General features: G+C 40.2%; 1 protein-coding gene across 2 annotated transcripts; it reads right to left on the reverse strand.

The window, feature by feature from the left end:
- Positions 1 to 13,641: 13,641 nt before the first annotated feature.
- LOC116318692 (NAD-dependent protein deacylase sirtuin-5, mitochondrial-like) lies at positions 13,642 to 19,992 on the reverse strand. 2 transcript variants are annotated; one of them, XM_031737789.2, is made up of 9 exons: positions 19,877 to 19,992; positions 18,600 to 18,704; positions 18,155 to 18,288; positions 17,744 to 17,969; positions 16,985 to 17,072; positions 16,838 to 16,891; positions 15,038 to 15,161; positions 14,756 to 14,871; positions 13,642 to 14,634 (listed from the first exon to the last, which is right to left on the reverse strand). In XM_031737789.2, exons 2-9 carry the CDS (start codon positions 18,697 to 18,699, stop codon positions 14,562 to 14,564), a joined length of 915 nt encoding a protein of 304 aa, XP_031593649.1. In that variant the 5' UTR covers positions 18,700 to 18,704; positions 19,877 to 19,992; the 3' UTR covers positions 13,642 to 14,561. The 2 variants fall into 2 exon arrangements, with proteins under 2 accessions (XP_031593649.1, XP_039458693.1); XM_039602759.1 differs by lacking the exon at positions 19,877 to 19,992 and adding an exon at positions 19,568 to 19,831.
- Between the last annotated feature and the right edge of the window lie 61 nt (positions 19,993 to 20,053).

Genomic DNA, 20,053 nt, shown 5'->3' on the forward strand with positions numbered 1-20,053 from the left:
CTTGAGCACCACTGAAGAGCACGTCGTCTACTTGTGACGGTAACAGCTTTTTTTCTTTTCTTTTTTTTTTGCGGGGCTCAGATAGGATCACGCCTGCGCATTATGAGGTGAAGATAAGACAGGTCTCAGCTACTCAACACACGCAGTCAAGACGATTTGACTAGCGCGGCTACAGAGCTCCCCTTCAGCCTGACAGAACAGCACATGCATCATCCTTAACAGCAACGTCTCCTTTTTCCACCTGCACACGACGTGTCTCCATCGTTAAAGCCCGTGCAGTGACTTTTACTATGCTCTGATTCATTTACGCGCTCCCTTCCTCTGCCTAATTCCCTCACACACAAGCACAGAAGATGAGAGAAAGAAGCGCAATTAATAGCGCTACCGCACGTCACTGTGTTCGAGACACGACTATACTCTCATAAACTGGGAGCTACTGCGTTTGGTTGGCACAGACACAGAGTAACATGATTGCATAGCATTCATAATAAGACTCCTGTATTGCCATGAGGCAGCCACCCTCACAATCAGCACTCTTTTGGCATTCAGGGGGGTGGTGTCTCATTCATTACCAGGGGAAGATTAGTCATCCGTCACAGGCTGCCATTGCCATGACCCGTCGGTACCAGAGAGGATGTAAGAAAGTGACAGATTGATGGCCAGTGCCAAAGTCCAGCACTCTACCATGCTACCAGGACACTCACATGCCTCCTGTTCCCCCTCCCTAGCTCTCACTCTGTGTGTGTGTCTCTCTCTCTCAGCTGTTAGTGTTCTAGCTTTCACTGATCCAGCACAGCTATATACAGTGTGACAGGTAGACAGAGAGAGTGAAAGGGATGGGGCGAAAATAGAAACAGAGAGGTAAAGTATTTGGCAGCCTACTAAATTCTGAGACAAAAAGGGAAACAATGTTCTATAAAAGACTTGTGCTACCAGCAACATGGAAGTAGACAATTTGTGGGAAAAAGATGAGGTGTTGGAGCTGATATGTTTGGTCAAAAAATAATTAGAATCACTAGCTCAAACTTCTGAAATCCAAAGAGGTTTGGAAAATGTCACCTGGAAACTGATGATATAGAATATTCAGGTTTAATCAGGTTTTGTTGATTACCGAGTCAAACTTGACACAGACTAAAACTGAACTAGGCTAAACTTTAGCTAAAGAGAAATCTTAAACAAGCCTGTTTGCTGTCACACTAAATGAACAAACAGCTGTCTGCATAACAATAGAGTTCACCTTTCCCTCTTGGGGACCTGCCAGGCTCATGTCTGTGTTATCTGTCCCTGCTGCTCTGAGAGGAAGATATGGGACACCAGATGTAGGACACATTGCTTTTACACTGATAATCTGTCTTATCTACAAGGCTTTTACTCCCTTTTTACTGAGCTTTTATTAGCTGCCACATATAAAAAAAAAAAAAACATTCACGTTGCTGTGTGTCGACTGTCAGCATCCGCCTCTCGGGCAGGTGATCTGCAAATGAGAGAAAACGGTGGCATCATTTACAGTCTCCTGACTAGAGTGTAATTAAAGTGGCACCGATTTTATGTCATTGTCTTAATCAATTTTTCAATATTCCTTGTGTGGCACCTCCTAAATTAATCACAATAGCGAGGGCTGCAGTTTTTCAGTGTTGCATGGCATAGCCACAGTCTTTTGAGGCGAATGCCAAACTGTGCGCTCAACAAAAGACCAAAATCAGCAACATCCGTGCTGTTTGCGTAGCTGCATGTGCAGGTTTCCAAATATTTATTTTGTCTGACACAGATTTGTACGGATCTCTTTGCATCTCATTGAAGGAGTGCAGTATTCCAAGAGGACCTCCTGTCCTGTTTGCAGCCAAGTATATTGAAGGATGAGAGCAGAGCCATCATGCGGTTTAAATGTGTTATTCTCTCTGCTTTTGATGGCTTCAGGTTTAAGTGCACGGTCACACTCTGCCAGCTCTCATCTTCTGAGAACAAAAAAAGGTCTTTTGGGAGTTCACGCCACAAAGTTGCACTCCAAGGGTATTGGACAGACGCCAGCTTCCTGCTGCATGCTTCTCTTCTAAATATCTTCTATTTTTCCTCTTTAACTCCATCATCACATAAGCCCCCCTCCCCCACCCCCTAAAAACAGCTTATCATCTGAAACGATGTGAAACAGCATTATATTTTTATATATTTGACATATTTATGCTGCAAAATTGTTATTTAACAGGATGATGACTCATCAGCTTCATATCTCTGGAGCAGTTAAATGCTTGTCTGCCACATGTCAGTTGTATAGCTTCCGTCCAAAATGGGTTTTGTCAGTGTCTCCGATTAGGCTTCTTCTTTTAGGCAGGTGTTTTCAGAATGTACAAATAAAATGCTCACACACTACTAGGGGGAAAGAAAGAATAATAACAATAGTAAAAATAACAAAAGTCCATCTCAGTGCTTGTTTGCACATGCTGTTATCAAGAGATCATCTTCCATCATAGCTAAGCATCTGGCAAATCCCACCAGTGTTCACATGCGGTTGACGTATTGGTGGTCTTGTAATAACAGACACACTGGTTCAACACCAGCAAATGAAACAGCTAAAAGACACCCAAGAGGGACAGGAAGCGCATGTCATGAATTAGCTAATGTTAGCCATAATTAAAATGTGCTAAGAAAAAAGAAATGCAGGTTTTCTCACAGTTGCCACTCAGGTGTGTATTTCCCTCAGATAAACACCCACAATCTTGGAAGGACAAGAAAAATATGGCATATACAAAATAGATGAAGTGAGAATATAAGATTTCTCTGAATGGTATTTTGTTTCATTGCTTTCAAAACACAGTGATAAATCTGTTTCTTTTCCTTTACTTATGAAATAAATTACACAGCATAAATCAAATATGGCCACGAGTCAGCTAGCTTTCACATAAACTTAAAAGAAATGAGTGCAATTCCAGCCCTGAGCAGGAACCTGCAGAACTCCATTTGTCAGGGCTGAAAACACAATACACACATAATTACCAAATCAAAACTGGACTTGAGGAAAAAGTCCACAAGCGTATCCTTCATCAGAAGGATCGGCATCAGAATGATTTCTCCCCTCTCAAAAAAAGTGTTTACAGTCACAGATGATAAATGCAGAAGCTACAGTACTCTGCAAAAGTCTTGAGTCACCCCTCATTTCTTTATATTGTGCTAGGAAAATGGGAAATAGCTGCAGAGAATTATTGAAACATAGAAATATAAATGGAAATATAGCATATAAGGCAACATTTGTAGTATTCTAATGACACTGAAAAACAATATTTCCTATGTTCGCTTTTGTTCTTTAACACAGTCTGAACTCTGTTAGTGCAGATTTATTGTAATTTCTTTAAGTAATCTTCAGGAATAGATTTACAGGCTTCCTCGAAGATGTTTAAAGCTCTTCTCTGGATGATGGCTATCTGTTGTTCCCTTCCCTGTTGAGATGATCCCACGTTGTTTCAATAAAATTGTCCAGGCTCTGGAAAGGCGTGATGACTGACTGAGTGATGTGTTCTACTGTATGTTTTCTGTCCACGTATGCTTTTACTGCATTGGCAGTGTGTTTGGGATCATTGTCGTGTTGAAAAATGAAGCTGTTGCCAATCAGATGCTTTCCACGTGATGTTGCATGGTGGATCAGAATCGGAAGGTACTCTCATTTATTTTACACAATCCACTACATAAATCGAGACTCTATGATTCACATCAGTTAACTGGTTTTGACTCTGAATTTTGTTAAGATGGGGATTATTTGTCATAGTCTCTCTTCACGATTGTAAGCTCGTTAATCTGGCATAGTTTTTCTGTAGTCACCTCGATCTGTATTTCAATTTCTGCTGAGCAGCACCTCCTAAATTAATCTAAAAGATGAGCACTACTGGTGTTCAGATCCAAATAAGGCACAGTGCATTTAAACAAAATAAAAAATCAGCAACATTTGATTTCTATTCATGGAGCTGCATGTGCTGGTTTGGATATATTTCTTTTCTTGCTTATAAAATTATACTTTCTTTGTATCTGAATGAAGGCGTGCAGTATTCCAGGCGGACTTCTTGGCCTGTTTGTGCCAGGTATATTGTCGGATGAGAGCAGAGCCATCGTGCGGTATAAATGTGTTATTCTCTCTGCTTTTGATTGCTTCAGGTGTAAGTGCACAGTCACATTCTGCTAGCCCTCATCTTCTGAGAACAAAGAGGTCTTTTGGGAGTTCGTGCCACAAGGCTGTACTGCAAGGGCATCAGATATGGAGACAGTAGCCAGCTTCCTGCTGTATGTCTCTTTACTGAAAATCCTTTTATTTCCTCTGCCTGCCTTTCTGTTTCAGGCTCTTACTCATTCATCACACACACACAAACCTCAGACTGCAAGACATGAAACAGCTGAGTATCAGAAATGATATAAAACAGCTGACATATTTACATTGCAAAATTGTTATCTGAATAACAGTTTGATGACTAGACAACTTGAGCTCTCTGGAGCAATTAAAATCTTCTCCACCACATGTCAGTTGTTTTACTTCTTTCTAGAAAGCTCATCTATAGAATACATGAACCTTAGCAGGCTGAATTTATACAGACACTTTGATCCACGCCTCATATTTGGCTTCTCTTGTAAATTGAATGGTGAGAAATGTCACTCTGGCTCTGTCTCTCTCGCTCACTCTCCCAAGAAAAGCTGCAAAAAGATTTCCACAGCCTTTAATTCTCCAGCCAGCTGGGTTTTCAGAATCTGCTGGTTTGGGCCAGAATGGAGACAAGAGGATATAAAAGATGAATTAAAAACTGTACAAGAAAAATAGGCGAGATACAAAATAAAAGGGATGGAATGAGATTTCTCTGCACGATATTTCTTCTTATAGCAATCACACTAATTCAGCACCAGCAAGTGAAATAGCCAAGAGAAAGCCAAAAGGAACCGGTAATGCATGTTGTGAATTAGCAAATGTCAGCCATAATTAAAATGTGCTAAGAAAAAAACAAACAAACAAAAAGACAGCAGGTTTTTCTGTCATTCAGATGCGTGCTTGCATCAGAGAAACTGCTACATCTTGGGAGGACTAGAAAAACACCCTGGCTACAAAAAATGGACTGAAAATATAGAATTTCTCTGCGTGTTATTTGGTTCATTGCTTTTGGTCACAGATTTATTTCTTCTCCTTTTTTCATGAAATAAAATACAATGAATAAATCAAATTTGACCACAACTCAGCTAGCTTTCACATATGCTGAAAAGAAATGTGTCCAAACGTGACCTCCGGCAGCAACAGAACATACTAATAATTACCAAATCAAAACTGGCCTTGGGGGTGAAGAATCCACAAACCTATCCGTCAGTCAACACATTCCAAAACATGCCGCAAGAGACAAATGCAGAAGCAATATAACTCCTTTGAACATGATTCATTTCTTGATGTACTTGCCATCACACTGACAGCAATACCAGTGTTTTTGACTGTATCCTGATAATATAAAAAATGAAACAGCCATTTAATAATGTTTTGCTTTAAAATAGCAATTTATTTGGAGTCATTGTTTAGAAAACTAAATAATTCTGCAAAATATTTAAGGCCTAGAGACGAGTCTGCAACCATCTAGCGACTGCCACGTGGGAAATCTGTGTATTTTGCAATACACACATTGATTCCTTGTAATTACTTACCTGTATTGCCTAATCACATCTCTGCTGTGTGCTCATGCACCTTTTAAAACAGAGTTTAGTGTGGAAGAAGTACCAAAAAGGTGGAACTGAAAAGCTAAGAGAGAAAAAGAAACTAAAAATAGATGCAGCACAATGTGTCAAATTAACTGGCATGTTAGCTGTCGGGCTGCTGCTGCTGCACCGTCAACAACAGCACCAGCAGCAACTAATAACCAGGCCTCACAGTCACAGGAGGCTGCTGCTGGTAGCAACAGCTGTGGAAAAGTGCAGAAGCAGGGACAGCAGTCCCAACAACGGGGTGAAGAAGAGATGGTGGAAGGAGAAATTAACATGGTAAGAAAATAGATGGAGAGATTCAAGCATTCAGGTAAAATGCATGGTTAATTTGACCATGAGCCACTTTCAATTTTCAGTTTTTAATTGTCAATAATCAGCTTAGACAGCTTCATTTATCTGACTGGGAAACTATGTCTATATTACATCTGCTGCTGTAAAAATGCAAAAATACAGCTGCTAACGTAAAACTGGTTGCAAAGGTGTATCAGGTGTAGTTTCCAGGGATGAAGCTGACTTGTCTGCAAACACTTGCAAACTACACCCTGAGCAAAAAAAGTGATAAACTGTGAAAAGTGCAACATAAACCAGAAGATTTTCCTGCTAAGGAAATGTTGGGGCTTGACTGCAACCGACATGTTTCAGCTTTTACTTTGAAGGAGACAGCTTTCAGTGTGCATCCCATTTTTCACACTGCTGCTCAGAGAATAGCATGTGAGTTGGTGATCTTGGTATTCTGCTAGCAACCCTTTTGGTACACCACCCTCTTTGCGACCAATTTCACCTCGCAAGCAACCACTCACCATCCAGTCATTGCAGATTTTCCCTAGCGATAGGTGGTTGCCAGGAGGTGACTTTTTAGCCCTGCATGATTGAGTCCTAAAGCAAAGCATTTCAGATTTGATTGTAGGACCACTCCTCTCACTACAGTTTTTAGCTTATTTTATTTTATTTTATTTTCATTTAGAATTGTGTTCTAAACTAGAATTGAATTCAATGTCATTTCCATATTTTCTTCCAGTAACAATAGCTTAAAATATATATATAAACTATATAGGTCAAGGATAAAATAGAACAGTGAATGATTTCCAACCATCCATCCATTCTCTTCTTTGGCCTGTCTAAGGATAATTTTCCTTATCATTATTTTTCAAAGTTCAGGGTGTTGCATCCTCAGCTTATGAAACATAATGTATTAGCAATGATTGTAATGCCAATGCTGTACCTGCCTTTGCCTGTAAAGAACATTCATATCCTGTTTTCTCACATGTCAGCATCCTAATTCGAGCCCTTTACCTATCAACCTACACATCTGAGGTACTCATTCAGTGTCTCCGTGGTTACAGACACCACCTTTCTAATCTACCGCTCACATCAGCATTGCTAATATGCATGCATATACTGTTGAGGGACTGATTTATTTAAAATCAGTCTGGATAGAAAATGACACAGTTTTATTTTCTCACTGTTTTTATTTTTTGTTTTTCCTAAATAGCATATGAACTGTCATTCAGATGTTTTGTGTTTATCAAAGAAATCCAGTATTATAATGCAGGCCTTAGTGAAAACCCCACCAATCAAACATTCCCAAAAGTGGGAAAGAAGAACTCTGTTTCAACAGGAAGAGACTTCCAGGAGGGGCAGCTATCTACTTCTGCTGGTGAGGGGGTGAAAGGAAAGAGAAGAGAAAGAAGACAACCACAGAGATACTGAAGCACTGAAAACTAGAAACCATTTATTTATGTTTATGAAGCCACGAAGTAAGAACTGTGTCTGTTACGTGAGTGTGTTTCTGTGTGAAAGCTTAGCATGGATCAATAGCCATCAGGTCCATGAGATTGAAGTCCAGCACGCTCCCACTGTGAAATCCTCTTAAAGCTTCTGATAGTTCAAGTAATCTGGGAGAGGCAACAAGTGTGTGTTTGCGTCTAGTCCACGTGTCCTGTCGCCTCCAATAATGGCTGTCTTCCAGAGGGTCACGTGCCTCGCCGAATTTGAGCTCTTGAAGTGTTCGCCATGCAGCACATGAGATCAGTGACAAGAAAGAAAATAGAAGACAAAAAGAAAATCAAGACACACACAATATAAACACAGAAGCATCGGAGCCAGCTAACCAAGTAGTCACTTCATATGTTGGATCTGTTGCATTAATTAGAACTTTTTCTCATTTTAGCTAACATTCATTTCAGTGTGTATATGTGGCCTGGGAACACTGGTGGCCAATTAGCTGGCCATTTTATAAAAAGACCTTTATTTGGCAGCAAAAATAAAAGTAAGAACACCTGAAATACTGGTAAGAATCCTCCACGCCACACAATACACAACCAAAACACTCCTGTTTGCTCAGATAATGTAGTCTTTCCAATAGTGTGGGTTTTTTTTCATGGTACTTTCAGATCATTGGGAACATGTTTTAAAACCTGCTGTCAGTTTGCATTACCATATTGTACCAATTAACAGTGAAATGATGAAAGTTATTTCCAACAACATTAATTAAAAATAAATCTTGATGACAGATTAGCAGCATTCATTATACACGGCACTTTGAAGCAGACCAAAAGCAGATTTTAATGTCTGTTTTCCACGAGTCTCTATAAAAACTATAGATCAGTAGTAAAATGACAAGTAGTCAAAGTATTTGTGTGTCACACTAAGTGAAATATCCAAATGTACAGACTTAAAGATAAAATAAACTCCTTATCAAATAATCTTGGGCAGATAGTAGCAAGCAGACAACATAGGGATCATCATATTGATTTAGACATGTGTGCTGGATGTCACCACAAAGCCTATTTTAAATCCGTGAAGAGAGAGAAAAGTGAGCGAGATCTATGCATAAATAAGCGATAGAGACAGAGATGCCTGTGATGCTGGTCAACAGACACCTATACAATGAATATTGAGTGGGTCTGATCTAGGAAACAGGCCAAAACAGAGCAGGCTGATTGGAGGCCTAACGGATGAGACTCAACAACACTTCGAAAGGCTTGATGTTGAATAGGAACTGGATATTGAATTTCAAAGACACAAACAACATTCGGCAGGCAGAGAGGGCAGAGCTTCCTCTTATGTGCGCCCTGTGTTGCTGTTCTCATAGGAGCCATACACTTGTCTGTGCAAGGCGGGGCCAGTGATCAATAACTAGGAGAAAGTGGCCGCTTGCCTTGATCCTAATTAGTGCAGGGTTAGAGCAGATTAGCTTGCACCTGAGCCCTATCTCAGCCTTTTTCAAACAACAACTCCCTCCCAATCAGGCTACCTAGAAGCACCAGTGTTATTCAGGGATGTGCTTGGGTTGTTGGGAAAGACAACTCGGTCTGCATATGAATAGTATCAATCTTTTCCACTCATTTTGTTTTATTGTTTGTTTGGGTTTGGGAATATCAAATTTAGGCCAAAAGTAGGTGGGTCTATCACAGAAGGACGTGGGGAGGGTGAGAAGCAACAATCTACCGCATGATAATAGTTGCCATCATGGCAACAGAGGGATTATCTGCAAAGTGTTGTTATTTCAGCCAAACTCAGGGGATGTATAGGAAGAGGAAACTATCTACAACTGATGAACAGTATCTGAAAGTCATCCAGAAAAAGGCCGGATGCGGGACCTAAGAGATGCATCTGGTTGATCTGTGCACTGGTCTCAGTGGAAGGGTGACTGTCAAGAAGGCATTTCTAAGAAAGGAAAATGGTGAGATGAGGTATGCCAGATTACAGAAAAACTGGACTGAAAAATCAGTGGCAACAGCTTTTATGGAGTGATGTGTCCAAATGTGAAATTTCAACATTATCAAAGCAGACAGTGAAACAAAAGAAAGCCAACATCCAAAGAACACCTCTGAATGTCATTCAAGGCAGCAGTCAGGATTCAAACAGGGAACCCTTCTTGCTGTGAGGCGAGACGCTATCTTGAAGCCATAAAATAAAACAAAATAAATATACAGAGGGAATGTCTTTGGTGTCAGTGTGATACCATTTGTCAACACAACCAGCCTGAAGAGGCTTTGGTGCAGATGTTTACTGAGACTGAATGTCTGTATGAGTGAGAGTTTGTACTGTCAAGAAACTCACACATAAACTAAAAAAACCTAAACTAACCTAAATATTTTCAATTTAAAAAATCCAAAGTAAAATAAATAAATCCACTCAGGAAACTGGCTGAAACTAAACTGAAATGACTAAATGAATTCAAAAATAATATTACAATACTACAGCCCTACTAACTAATATAGAGGACTTTCCTGTAGAGGAAGGGCATTCATTCCAATCTTACACTTAGCTTCTAAACTCAGCTTCTAAGATGAGTTGTTGGGATACAAAAACAGAAAAATTAACTGTATATTTTACATTCATATCATGAAACATCATTTATATACAAATTTTATAAAAAAAAAAACTATGTGTGAAGTTTGCACATTCTCACTTTGTCTGAGTAGGTTTTCTCAGACTCCCTGCAGCAGACTAAAGACATCAATGTTATTTTGTGACTTTAAAATTTGTCTTAGGTGTGAATGTGAGCGTGAATGCTTATCTGGTTATCTGTTTGTGATATGTGGTCAAGAAAATGGTTGGATGCAGGAGTCCCAAAACTGATCCAACCTGGGATATAATGTATTGCAATTCATACCTAGACATAGAATACGATGGTTTTGGGGTACTGTATATATACTGTATATACTGCAAGGATAAACAACAACTACAAGGTTTTTGTACCCAATAGTCTCCAATCTGTTGCCTAAAATGAATAGCTGGTTTATTTTATCACACATATTTTACAGGTCTGTCAAAAAGCCTGTCTCAAACCAAATCTAGAGTTTGTAAGCCAGAAAAACTATGAAAAACTGTTTAAGTGTAAGAAAATAACTGACTGGTCAGTTTTTATGTTGGTAATTAGTTTGTGCTGGGGCAGCCATGTTTTTACAATTCATCCTATGTAGCTTTAACGTTATAAGCAATATATCCTTTAATATGTAGTTACTTTTTTAAGACTTGCCCTACTTATTATTGCAATGCCTTTTAGATAACCAATATGTAAACAGAAGTTCTTTGGAAAAAATGGATACTGAAATGACAGAATGAGTCATGTCATGCCTATCACTGACAAGCTCGGTGTAACTGTAAAGGTACAGTATGTCTCTGTGCAATTTTCACAGCTCCTCTACCAGCCTGACCTGGTTTGGTCTGACACTTCCTCTTGTCATATGCATGTATACAGAATGAAAAATCACACCAGCACAAATACAGTACAAGACACACACTGTCAGGCACCTTACGCCTCTGATGCAAGCACATGTAAACACTAGTCCAGCTGCCAATCAAACATCACATCAAACATCTTTTTTTGATGTGCAGAGACTGCAACAAAACAAGTTATGGATTCAATCATGCACATAGTTCCTCTCATTAAAAGCAATATGTGGCTAAATACTGTTGGGTCAGGTTAGATCATTTTTCCTTTGTACTGGAAGAATACAAAAGCAAAACAAACAATTATATATATGAGGATTGCAAATTAGATTTTACCAGAAAACATCTAAAAGAGCATGTGCAGTTCTGGAAAAATTCTTTGGACCAATGACACCAAGATGAACTGATGTCATATTTGTCAGACATGTTGGAGGCAATGCTAAGGTAAAGGCCTGTACGGCTGCAAGTGCAAATAGCGCTTTCTGATGATGTGTCTGTTGATAGAAGTGGCAGGATACATTCTGAAGCGTGCAGGGTTATATTCTCTGCTCAGATTTAGTCAAAAGCTGCACAACTGGCAGCTTCATAGATGGTCACGAATGGGTTTCTCAAGGCAAAAGAAATTAGATATTCTTTATTGGCCAAGTCAGTCATCTAATTACAACCAATAGAGCACAATTTTCAGTTAACACAGACAAAACTGAATGAGGGAGAGCCCGCAAACAAGCAGCAACTGAAGGCAGCTGCGGAGCATTTTGTACGAGGGAGCAGCATAATTCTTTGATTTTATTTTTTTCCTAAGCACTCTGCTGGTACAGAGCCAGAATTATCAAAACTGCCTTCTCGCTCAGAGACAGAGAAACATCTCCCGCCTTTCCACCAAAGATGGCGAGTCTGTTAACCTTAAGGCTTTTGGAGCAGTCAAGAACTTTTCCACCTCCACACTTTCCTCTTGCCCACTGCATTCATGAATGAGCTGCACGAGTTGGCAGAGTAGCTGTCCTCTCTCTGGCAGCCTCGCTCACATCAGCTCCAGAAATGACTGTATCAGACAGTTGAGATTTCTCTTAAGTGCCTCTCCATGTACTTTTCTCCTGATGACAAATGGGACCTGGCCTTACCTCTCCTTAAAGGGGGCTACCAATAATAGAAAAGGAAATGAGGAAATCTAATCATGGCAATGGTGATGATGACATATATTAAAAGATACAGTTGATATGCTTAATTGATTTTAGATGCTAATTGATGAACAACGGCAGCACAGTGGGAGGGAGGGAGGATATTATGGATGTGGGGTTTTTTATTCTTTAACCAATGTGGGCCAGCTGCAGTGTGTTTGTGGTTTTATATTTGGGTTTGCGGTGCTGCAATGCTGTGTGAACTAAAAAATTTATAATCAGCGCTGAAACTACAGCGTGCATGAAATGAACTAACTCGAAGAGACTCCCCTGAGACACCAAAGATAGATTACGTACCTGTGTGAGTTCGCATGTGCTCGCCGCTACATTCGTACACACACGCACGCACCAGCTCTCCTGGGATAACTCTTTTTATGACTGTCATCATATTAACATAACACTGTCTAATGAACATAACCTTCCAAAGCTAATTTGAATGACTTCTAACCCTCTGTCTCTCTCATTTCCATTGAATGACTTAACAATGTTAGCCCAGTCGGTAAATGAAGATAAAACACTTGAGAAGCATTTCCAGTAGCATGCACCGGGCCATTGTCCCCAAACCTGGGAAATCACAACATAGCAGCGAGAAGAGACTTTTGTTACACAGCAGCTTTTAACAGTTTTGTAGCCTTTGTGGTGGTTCCTCTGGTGACGTGTTTGATAGTTTCTGTAGGTGTCTAAAGCATCTCTGTAAACAGTCACCAATGTTTGCAGGTCGACTTCGCTTTAAGGGGTTAAACACTGCATGATGCAATACGCCATAGCCTGAACTAGAGAAAGTTAGGGAAAAATAAAAACTACACAAAGAAAAATATACTTTGGCACTCAGCTAACAAAAAAGTAACACAAAGACACACAAATTCTAATAATAGTCTTAAAACATGCAATTTATCAAGATCCCTGTAAGAAATCAGCTTGGACAACAGAGGCCACCTTGTGTCACCTTGCTTTCCACTTCAAACCGTTTCCATTTTCAGCAGCATTATGATTGAGCTCGATATCGTTTCCTCAGCTCCGCTCAGTCGTAACAACTCTGGGTTCACTGATGGCCTAGGGGTACTTAAATCTGCATTTCCTCTCACTCATGCATGCTAAGAGCAGAATCTGAGAGGCCTGTTTTTTCACCGTGTCCCTCTCAGTGCAGAATTATACATCATTATGTAAGCAACATCTGAGATAGAAAGCTACACGCTGGCATCTACTGTTCACTTTCTGCACATGCAGGACTCTGCAAGAGTAACCCTCATCATTTCTTTGTATTTTGCTAGGAAAATTGATACAAATGGTATTTTTCTGTGTTCCTAGTTTCATCATTTTTGACAATATCTTCAACACCACTGACTGAAATGCAGTCCCAAACCTGTTTTTGCAACAGTAGCGAAAGTGCCAAAAGATTCTCTTTTTTTCTTTCCTTTGCCAAGTTGTTCATTATGCCCGGTACTGTAACCTACCAAGGCTTTTCAGTGCTCAAGTGGAGTAGAAACAGGTATACAACAACCAGTCCATTTACCATTTACCAAAGACATTTATAATTTTTTTAAAATCAACACAATAAGCTCTCACCAAATATGAATTTAGTGTTTTATTATATTGAGTTTTTTAATAAAGGTATTGGCAGTCTTACCGGAATACATCATGATACATTGTGCGTATTGTTTTGGACAAAGATGTTTTTGTTCTTTAGACACGTCCCACCAAGAGATGAAACACATACATCATTTTGTAATACAGACACTGAGAAGTATATAAAAAAAAAAATATCAAATGCAAGATGGATAATCCATGTAACATAACGAGACCCATGGCAAAATAAACACAATTAACCAGCATAGAAAGTAAATGACAGGCATAACCTGAATTTTTCACTTCCTCTCTGTCCTTGGTCAACAGCAAACTCTGTACACTGGAATAAATCTTTGTAACATTGAAAGATTTGCACTTGAAACTTAAAGCAAGCATTTGGTCAAGGTTGTGTAAACAGTCTGAAAAGGCACTAGATTATATTATGATTTGTACATCTCTTCATGCGGCAGAAAGAGAAAAGTGGAATACTCTACCAGAAGTAATATGTTGATCTACAGCTTCATTTTAGAGAACAATAGTGCTAACATTTAATGATCTTCTCATTAACATCTATTATGAAAGAATACCTTTGATGTCTGACTTTTGTTTTGATTTTTACATGCATGTCCTCCCTTTCCTTTGTTAAGCTGCATAGTTAACACGATATCATGTAACATAAAAAAAAAAATCATGATCTGATTCCAGTTAGTGAGTTACATTTTCAAGTATTAAGAAATTCATCTCAAAAATTGTCAAGAAGCTTAATGATTTACAAAATACCTCCACCAAGCGCATTAACAGCTACACTGATTTGAAGAGATTTGGAGTATTGCTAAGAAATCTCTGGGCTGCACTGGCTTGTAGATTTTGTTTTGTTTTTTAAATCTAACTAATGTTGAAAAAGTCAGCCTGGTGTTTTTTTTTTTAAAAAACCTCTGACTCATGTTGTGCCAAAGCTTGAGGCAGTGTAGTTCCACATGGACCCTGGAAATGGTACCTGTGCCACATCACACACACACACAGAAACACATTGAAGGTGAGAATTGTAAGTCTGAAGGGCATTTAGGTGGTCCAGCTTCATCTTAGTTAATAAGGACTGAGTTATTTGACTGACTTACATGAAATATTCTGATTTCGGTGTTGTATGTATATTAAACTCCGCCACTGGAACACCTCTGGATGCAATACGAGGGCCAAACATGGCTGCTGGGTAAACAATAGAAGATGTTCCCACCTACAGGAAAACAACAATCAACAATGACCTGCAGTGGCGACTTATATTGGAAAAACACAGGTCGAGTCTTCCACAATTTCTTAGCAAATATTGTGTTACATGACAATACTACACAGGAAGAATACAGTATATATCACACATGCATATTGAAATTAAAATGACTCACCACGAGACAAAGATCACAGGTTTCAATTTCTTTTTCCACCTTGGTAAGAATGTGAGAGTCCAGCGTCTCCCCAAAAAACACCACATTGGGCCTCAGCAGACCATTACACTCTCTTTCTTCACACCTACAGAGAGCGGTATAAAACAGTCCTCATGTTAATTGTCTCATACTTTTTCAAATTCTATCCACACTGACAAAGATGTGGCCAGAAAAGCCAAATGCTTGATAATTAAAGATTATAAAATCTAAGAATAGGCCGTTTTCTCAGTAGATGTCAATGGGCAGCTTTTCAGCCATACTTTCAGTTACACTTATAAGTAGGGATGGGTACCGGTTCTGACATAAACGGTAGTAACCAGACCGAAAAGCAGCGCACATTTCGGTGCTTTATTTCTGTACTTTTTCCCCCGAGATGTCATACGCTTGGATTCTAGCCAATCATTTTACCTTTGCAAGCGTAGTAGGCGGGCCCAGGTACGTACGTTCTTTTAGAGCAGAGCTACAGATTAAAAATGCCCAAGGCCAAGCGATCAAAAGTCTGGATGTACTTCACAGCAAAAGATGCAAACCCAGCAGCCTGCAACAAGTGCTTTAAGCTGATACTGTGCAAAGGAGGTAACACCTCGAATCTGATGAAACGCCTGGCGACGTATAGCATTTTGTTAAAAGCCGAGAAATGCGGCGTATTTGATAGCTTGCTGCGAGACCTCACACCGTGCACATCCACTGCGGGTGTGGTGCCTGTTATCGGACCCGGAGTTAGCAACATCCCCCAAAAACCCGAAGAGGAGAGTCCTGGCCCCTAGCCCTGTCAGTGTAGCAGAGATGATGACGGATGATGATGGCAGCAGCAGCCGTTCTCCTCTGCGTGAGTAGCTTCATGTTGTTCGTGTGTAATTAACGTTGAGTACGCTAACCACATTATTACATTAATGCATGTAAGGTGAACTAGTAAACACCGTTGTAGTTACATGCAGCTGTCTTCTTGTTTGATGGCAGATACTCCCTTCACCCTGGCCAAAAAGGCTAAAATGACCAAAGAAAAAGTGGAAAACAGTTAAACATGAGAGGTTTTTGGACAAAGTTTGTGTTTTTTCCATTGTTTAAGCACTGCTTCCAGCCAAGAGTGATACCATATATGCCCTATAGCTGCAGAAAAGGCTAACAGTTTCAAAAGTACCGGTTTGGTACTGGTATCGGATAAAACCTAAACGATACCCATCCCTACTTATAAGCAAAACTGGATTTGAAGTATTTATAGCGCACTGCTGCCCCCCAGTGGAAGAACTGATCTGATTAACAGGAACATAGGATTTGAGTTTAAACTCATTCAGCAGGAAAAACCTGCAGGTCTGCAGCAGCTCAAAGAGATGCAGGAGGTGGGTGGAGATGATGGGTAACCTAAACCTCTCACAATAATGCAGATGGCATGCTTCCCTTAAGTGTGCATTTTCGTAGCTTTCGTGTTTTCTTATTAAAAAGATTCCATGTTTTCGATATTTTTTCCTTTCTAACAAGCACATGCTTTTTGAAAAGGGAGAAAGATTTCCCGGTGAGGTTACCCACACAGAATTACACAAAATTATCTAAACGTCACACAGTGCACAAACAGCCAAGCTGACAATTGCTTAGTGTTTGCATAATCATATGCAATTAGAATAGGTTTGCTTATTAGACTGGTGCAGAATGCAGAATTTGAAGAAACTAATTTTGCGTCTGACCGACTACAGTATATGCAAAACAAAAAGCTTAGCAAATCTGTCTGTCAGTGTTATTAATATGGCATGAAAGTAATCCCACCTTGGCAGCTTATCCACAGGAATCTGGGCATCAGGAACATCTGGGCCAGGGTCACTGCACATTAATACAGCAAAGACTGATCTATCCATGCTGGAGGTTTATGTTGATCAGTGTAAGCATTGGTATTTCAAAGGTTCTGTTACTTACCCTTTGTTTTTTAAGGGAGCACATATGGGGCTTCTCTTGTTCACTGACACATGACCGCAACTCATACAGCGCGTCTCCATCAGACTGCCTGCAGTTATACACAGAAAACACAGCTGTTGCACATTAGAGTGCTGGGATCCCAGAAAACATCTCGTGGGAACAGACAGAAGAAAGATTTTAGCAGGTGAGTCAAACGTTTTAGCACTCTGGCCACCCTCGAAACAGTATGAAAATAGAGAAGCCAGTCAAAATGTTCCTCTAAAAGGCCAACTTAACACTTGAGCAGGACACTTCTTGGACTTTTCTCCGCTGACATTAAATTACTGACTAAATCTGTGGGCTTGAGAGACCAACCACTATGAATCAGATTTTTCCATATCCCAGCAAAACCACAACAGCGCTGTCAAAGTTTCCACTAATCACTACACAAGGAGTTGTTTTAGGATGACTGTACATTGTTAACACAAATTGGAAAAGTTGTTCAATTTCAGAACTTAAAACTGAGTGTGAAACTGAAGATATCTATAGGGTGAAATTCTCTTAACATTAGCACACAAAGCTAGGCATGGAGGTAATGACTCACAAAAACAGCAAGGCCATTCTGACAGTGCAGTTCTCTGCCAAGGCACGCTGTCATGCTCCATCTTGCAACCAAGTTTCACATAATTCCTCCTGGTAGTTTTTGCATAATCCTGCACGTAATGAAATTAAACAGCTGCTATTTGCATTTTGTATCTGTGGTCACTTTCTGCTCCTCACCGTGAACGTTGAGCACATGTTTGGACCCAGCCTGACGGTGCAGGTCATCTATGCACTGGGTGATGATGACCACAGAGCGCCCCTGCTTCTTCAGCCGAACCTCGCACTCTGCTAAAGCCAAATGGACAGCGCTGGGCTTCTTGTTCATCACAAGCTCCCTTCTGTAATGGTAGAACTCCCAGACTCGAGACGGGTCGCGAGAGAAGGCCTCTGGCGTTGCAAGGTCCTGAGGACAGATCCACATGGTTATGTTTTAAGCACAGATTGAAAAGCTTGCACAATCCAAAGACATATTTAACTGGAAGGGAAAACACAAATACAACCTAAAAAAACAAAAAAAAAATGAAATAAGAAAAGAGAAAAAATAAAATGCATCCATGTAAAATTGTGTGTTGCTTCTTTATCACTTACCTGAGACAGCCACTTCCTCCACTTCTCATTCTTTCCACGAAAGGTTGGTACTCCGCTCTCTGCGCTCACACCAGCTCCTGTTATGATGGCTATGTGCTTGGCTTTGGAAAACACCTCACGGAATTCAGACATGTCTAGGAAAATATAATAAAAACTACTTTTACATCGGAGCAGGGAGCACAAGGCAAGTGTTGAAACTCTCCGGACATACTGATACCCAGATGAGTTAAGAAAAAAAACATTAAAAAAAACATAATTTAGATAGAATCAAACAGCCTGTCTTCTCTTCAGTTATCATGATGCACTTCCTACTTCTTAATTAAGCGCATCAGGATTTAGTTGTTTGCTTTTCATGAGCTGGTTTCTTACTCGGGTTCTATATGTCACCAAATTATGTAACTCACACATTGTACTCTGTAGTGAAATGCACAAGTGTTCATTTTACCTGAGCTGTGTTTCACTGCATCAGCCAGCGGTCCTTTGGTCACATGAGAGGAGCACATTCGAAGCCCAAGAGCAACGACAGCTCGATTTCGGAGAAGCATTGTCACTGGAAGACCAGATACAGACAAAAGGGCTGAAAATACAACGTGTAACCTCCCGCATGCTCACACAAGATGTTTGAGGGGACAGTGTAAGAGTCACCGCTTAACCACAGTATAAAAGAGAGGTTTTGATCTAAATTATAGCACATCAGTGAGTGGAAGTGTATGTGCAGCTGGTGGTTACGTGGTGTAATCCACGTAAACATGGATTACAGGTCAGCAACAAAACAGTATTATGCAACTTTGGGAGTCCTGGGTGGTGTGACAGGGTGAGACATCCTCTGTGATGTGTCACAACACATGATGAATACACCTTCCTGCCATCAGGAGGAAGGTCTTTTAGACCTTGTAGCATAACTCTGATGAACAAATCCAGTTGATATGAGTGTCACTCACTTTTTTGCTGTCATTGCTGCAGCACTTATATTTTTTGCTTTGGTTGTATTTATCTGACAGTCGCCACAAGACAAATGGAGCTTCCGAAAGGACAATAAATGCAAAATTCAGTGTCTGTCTTGCTTTATATGCCAGTGAAATATGAATACAAAAAAGGCACGTAAAGAAATGCAGCTGCAACGTAACTGAGATAGCCTGCCTTTTTAGGCCCCGATAAGGCACGTGAATGTCGCTTATTATACCCAAAGAAGGTTGTCAGTTCTTCCTACTTTGAGGCTAACGGAAAATTACAGAAAATGACAAAACTGGGCGCGCCCATGAACCTGAACAAACTACCTATTACGTTCAAACAGGTTTAACGAGATGTCCATCCTAAGGTTTAAAAGAACATGCCAAAAGGTGCTTAGGCTAATCTAGGCGATAAAGGCTATAAAGATTCTGCACAATCCGAGTACGCGTTACAGCTACTTACTGCTGCGGCTCTTTGTCGCGCTGTTTCTTCCAAAAATAACGCAAAGAAGCGTTTCAGCCGAGGAATTAATGAAAAGAAGAAGTTGTTAACTTTAGCTAACAAGTTGCAAACTCATTAACAAACTCCAAACATCAGCTGCGTTGACATGTAGTCGTTTTAAAGTCGGGGGCAGGAGTAGCCACAGGGATCAAATCGTGCTCGCTGTCACATAAGCAGGAACTAGCCAGTACATCCAAACATGTATCTGTTGATACTAAAAGTATGAGCGTGCTTTAAATAAACTTGCTACAATACATTTACTGTACTCACCTCGCTGCGATATAAACCTTCTATCAGAGCACAGAGCCGCAACTAGTTTGCTTGTTTACCTGTACGCTTGATTAACGGGAGCAGCCGTAAACGTATCAAACTGTCGTAAATAGCACTCCGCGAGCGAGAGCGCCACCTGCTGGCGCGTTGGCGAAATTGCAGTTCATTCAAGATGAT

The sequence above is a fragment of the Oreochromis aureus genome, linkage group 18 (genome assembly GCF_013358895.1).
Source record: "Oreochromis aureus strain Israel breed Guangdong linkage group 18, ZZ_aureus, whole genome shotgun sequence".
Classification (NCBI taxonomy): Eukaryota; Metazoa; Chordata; class Actinopteri; order Cichliformes; family Cichlidae; genus Oreochromis; species Oreochromis aureus.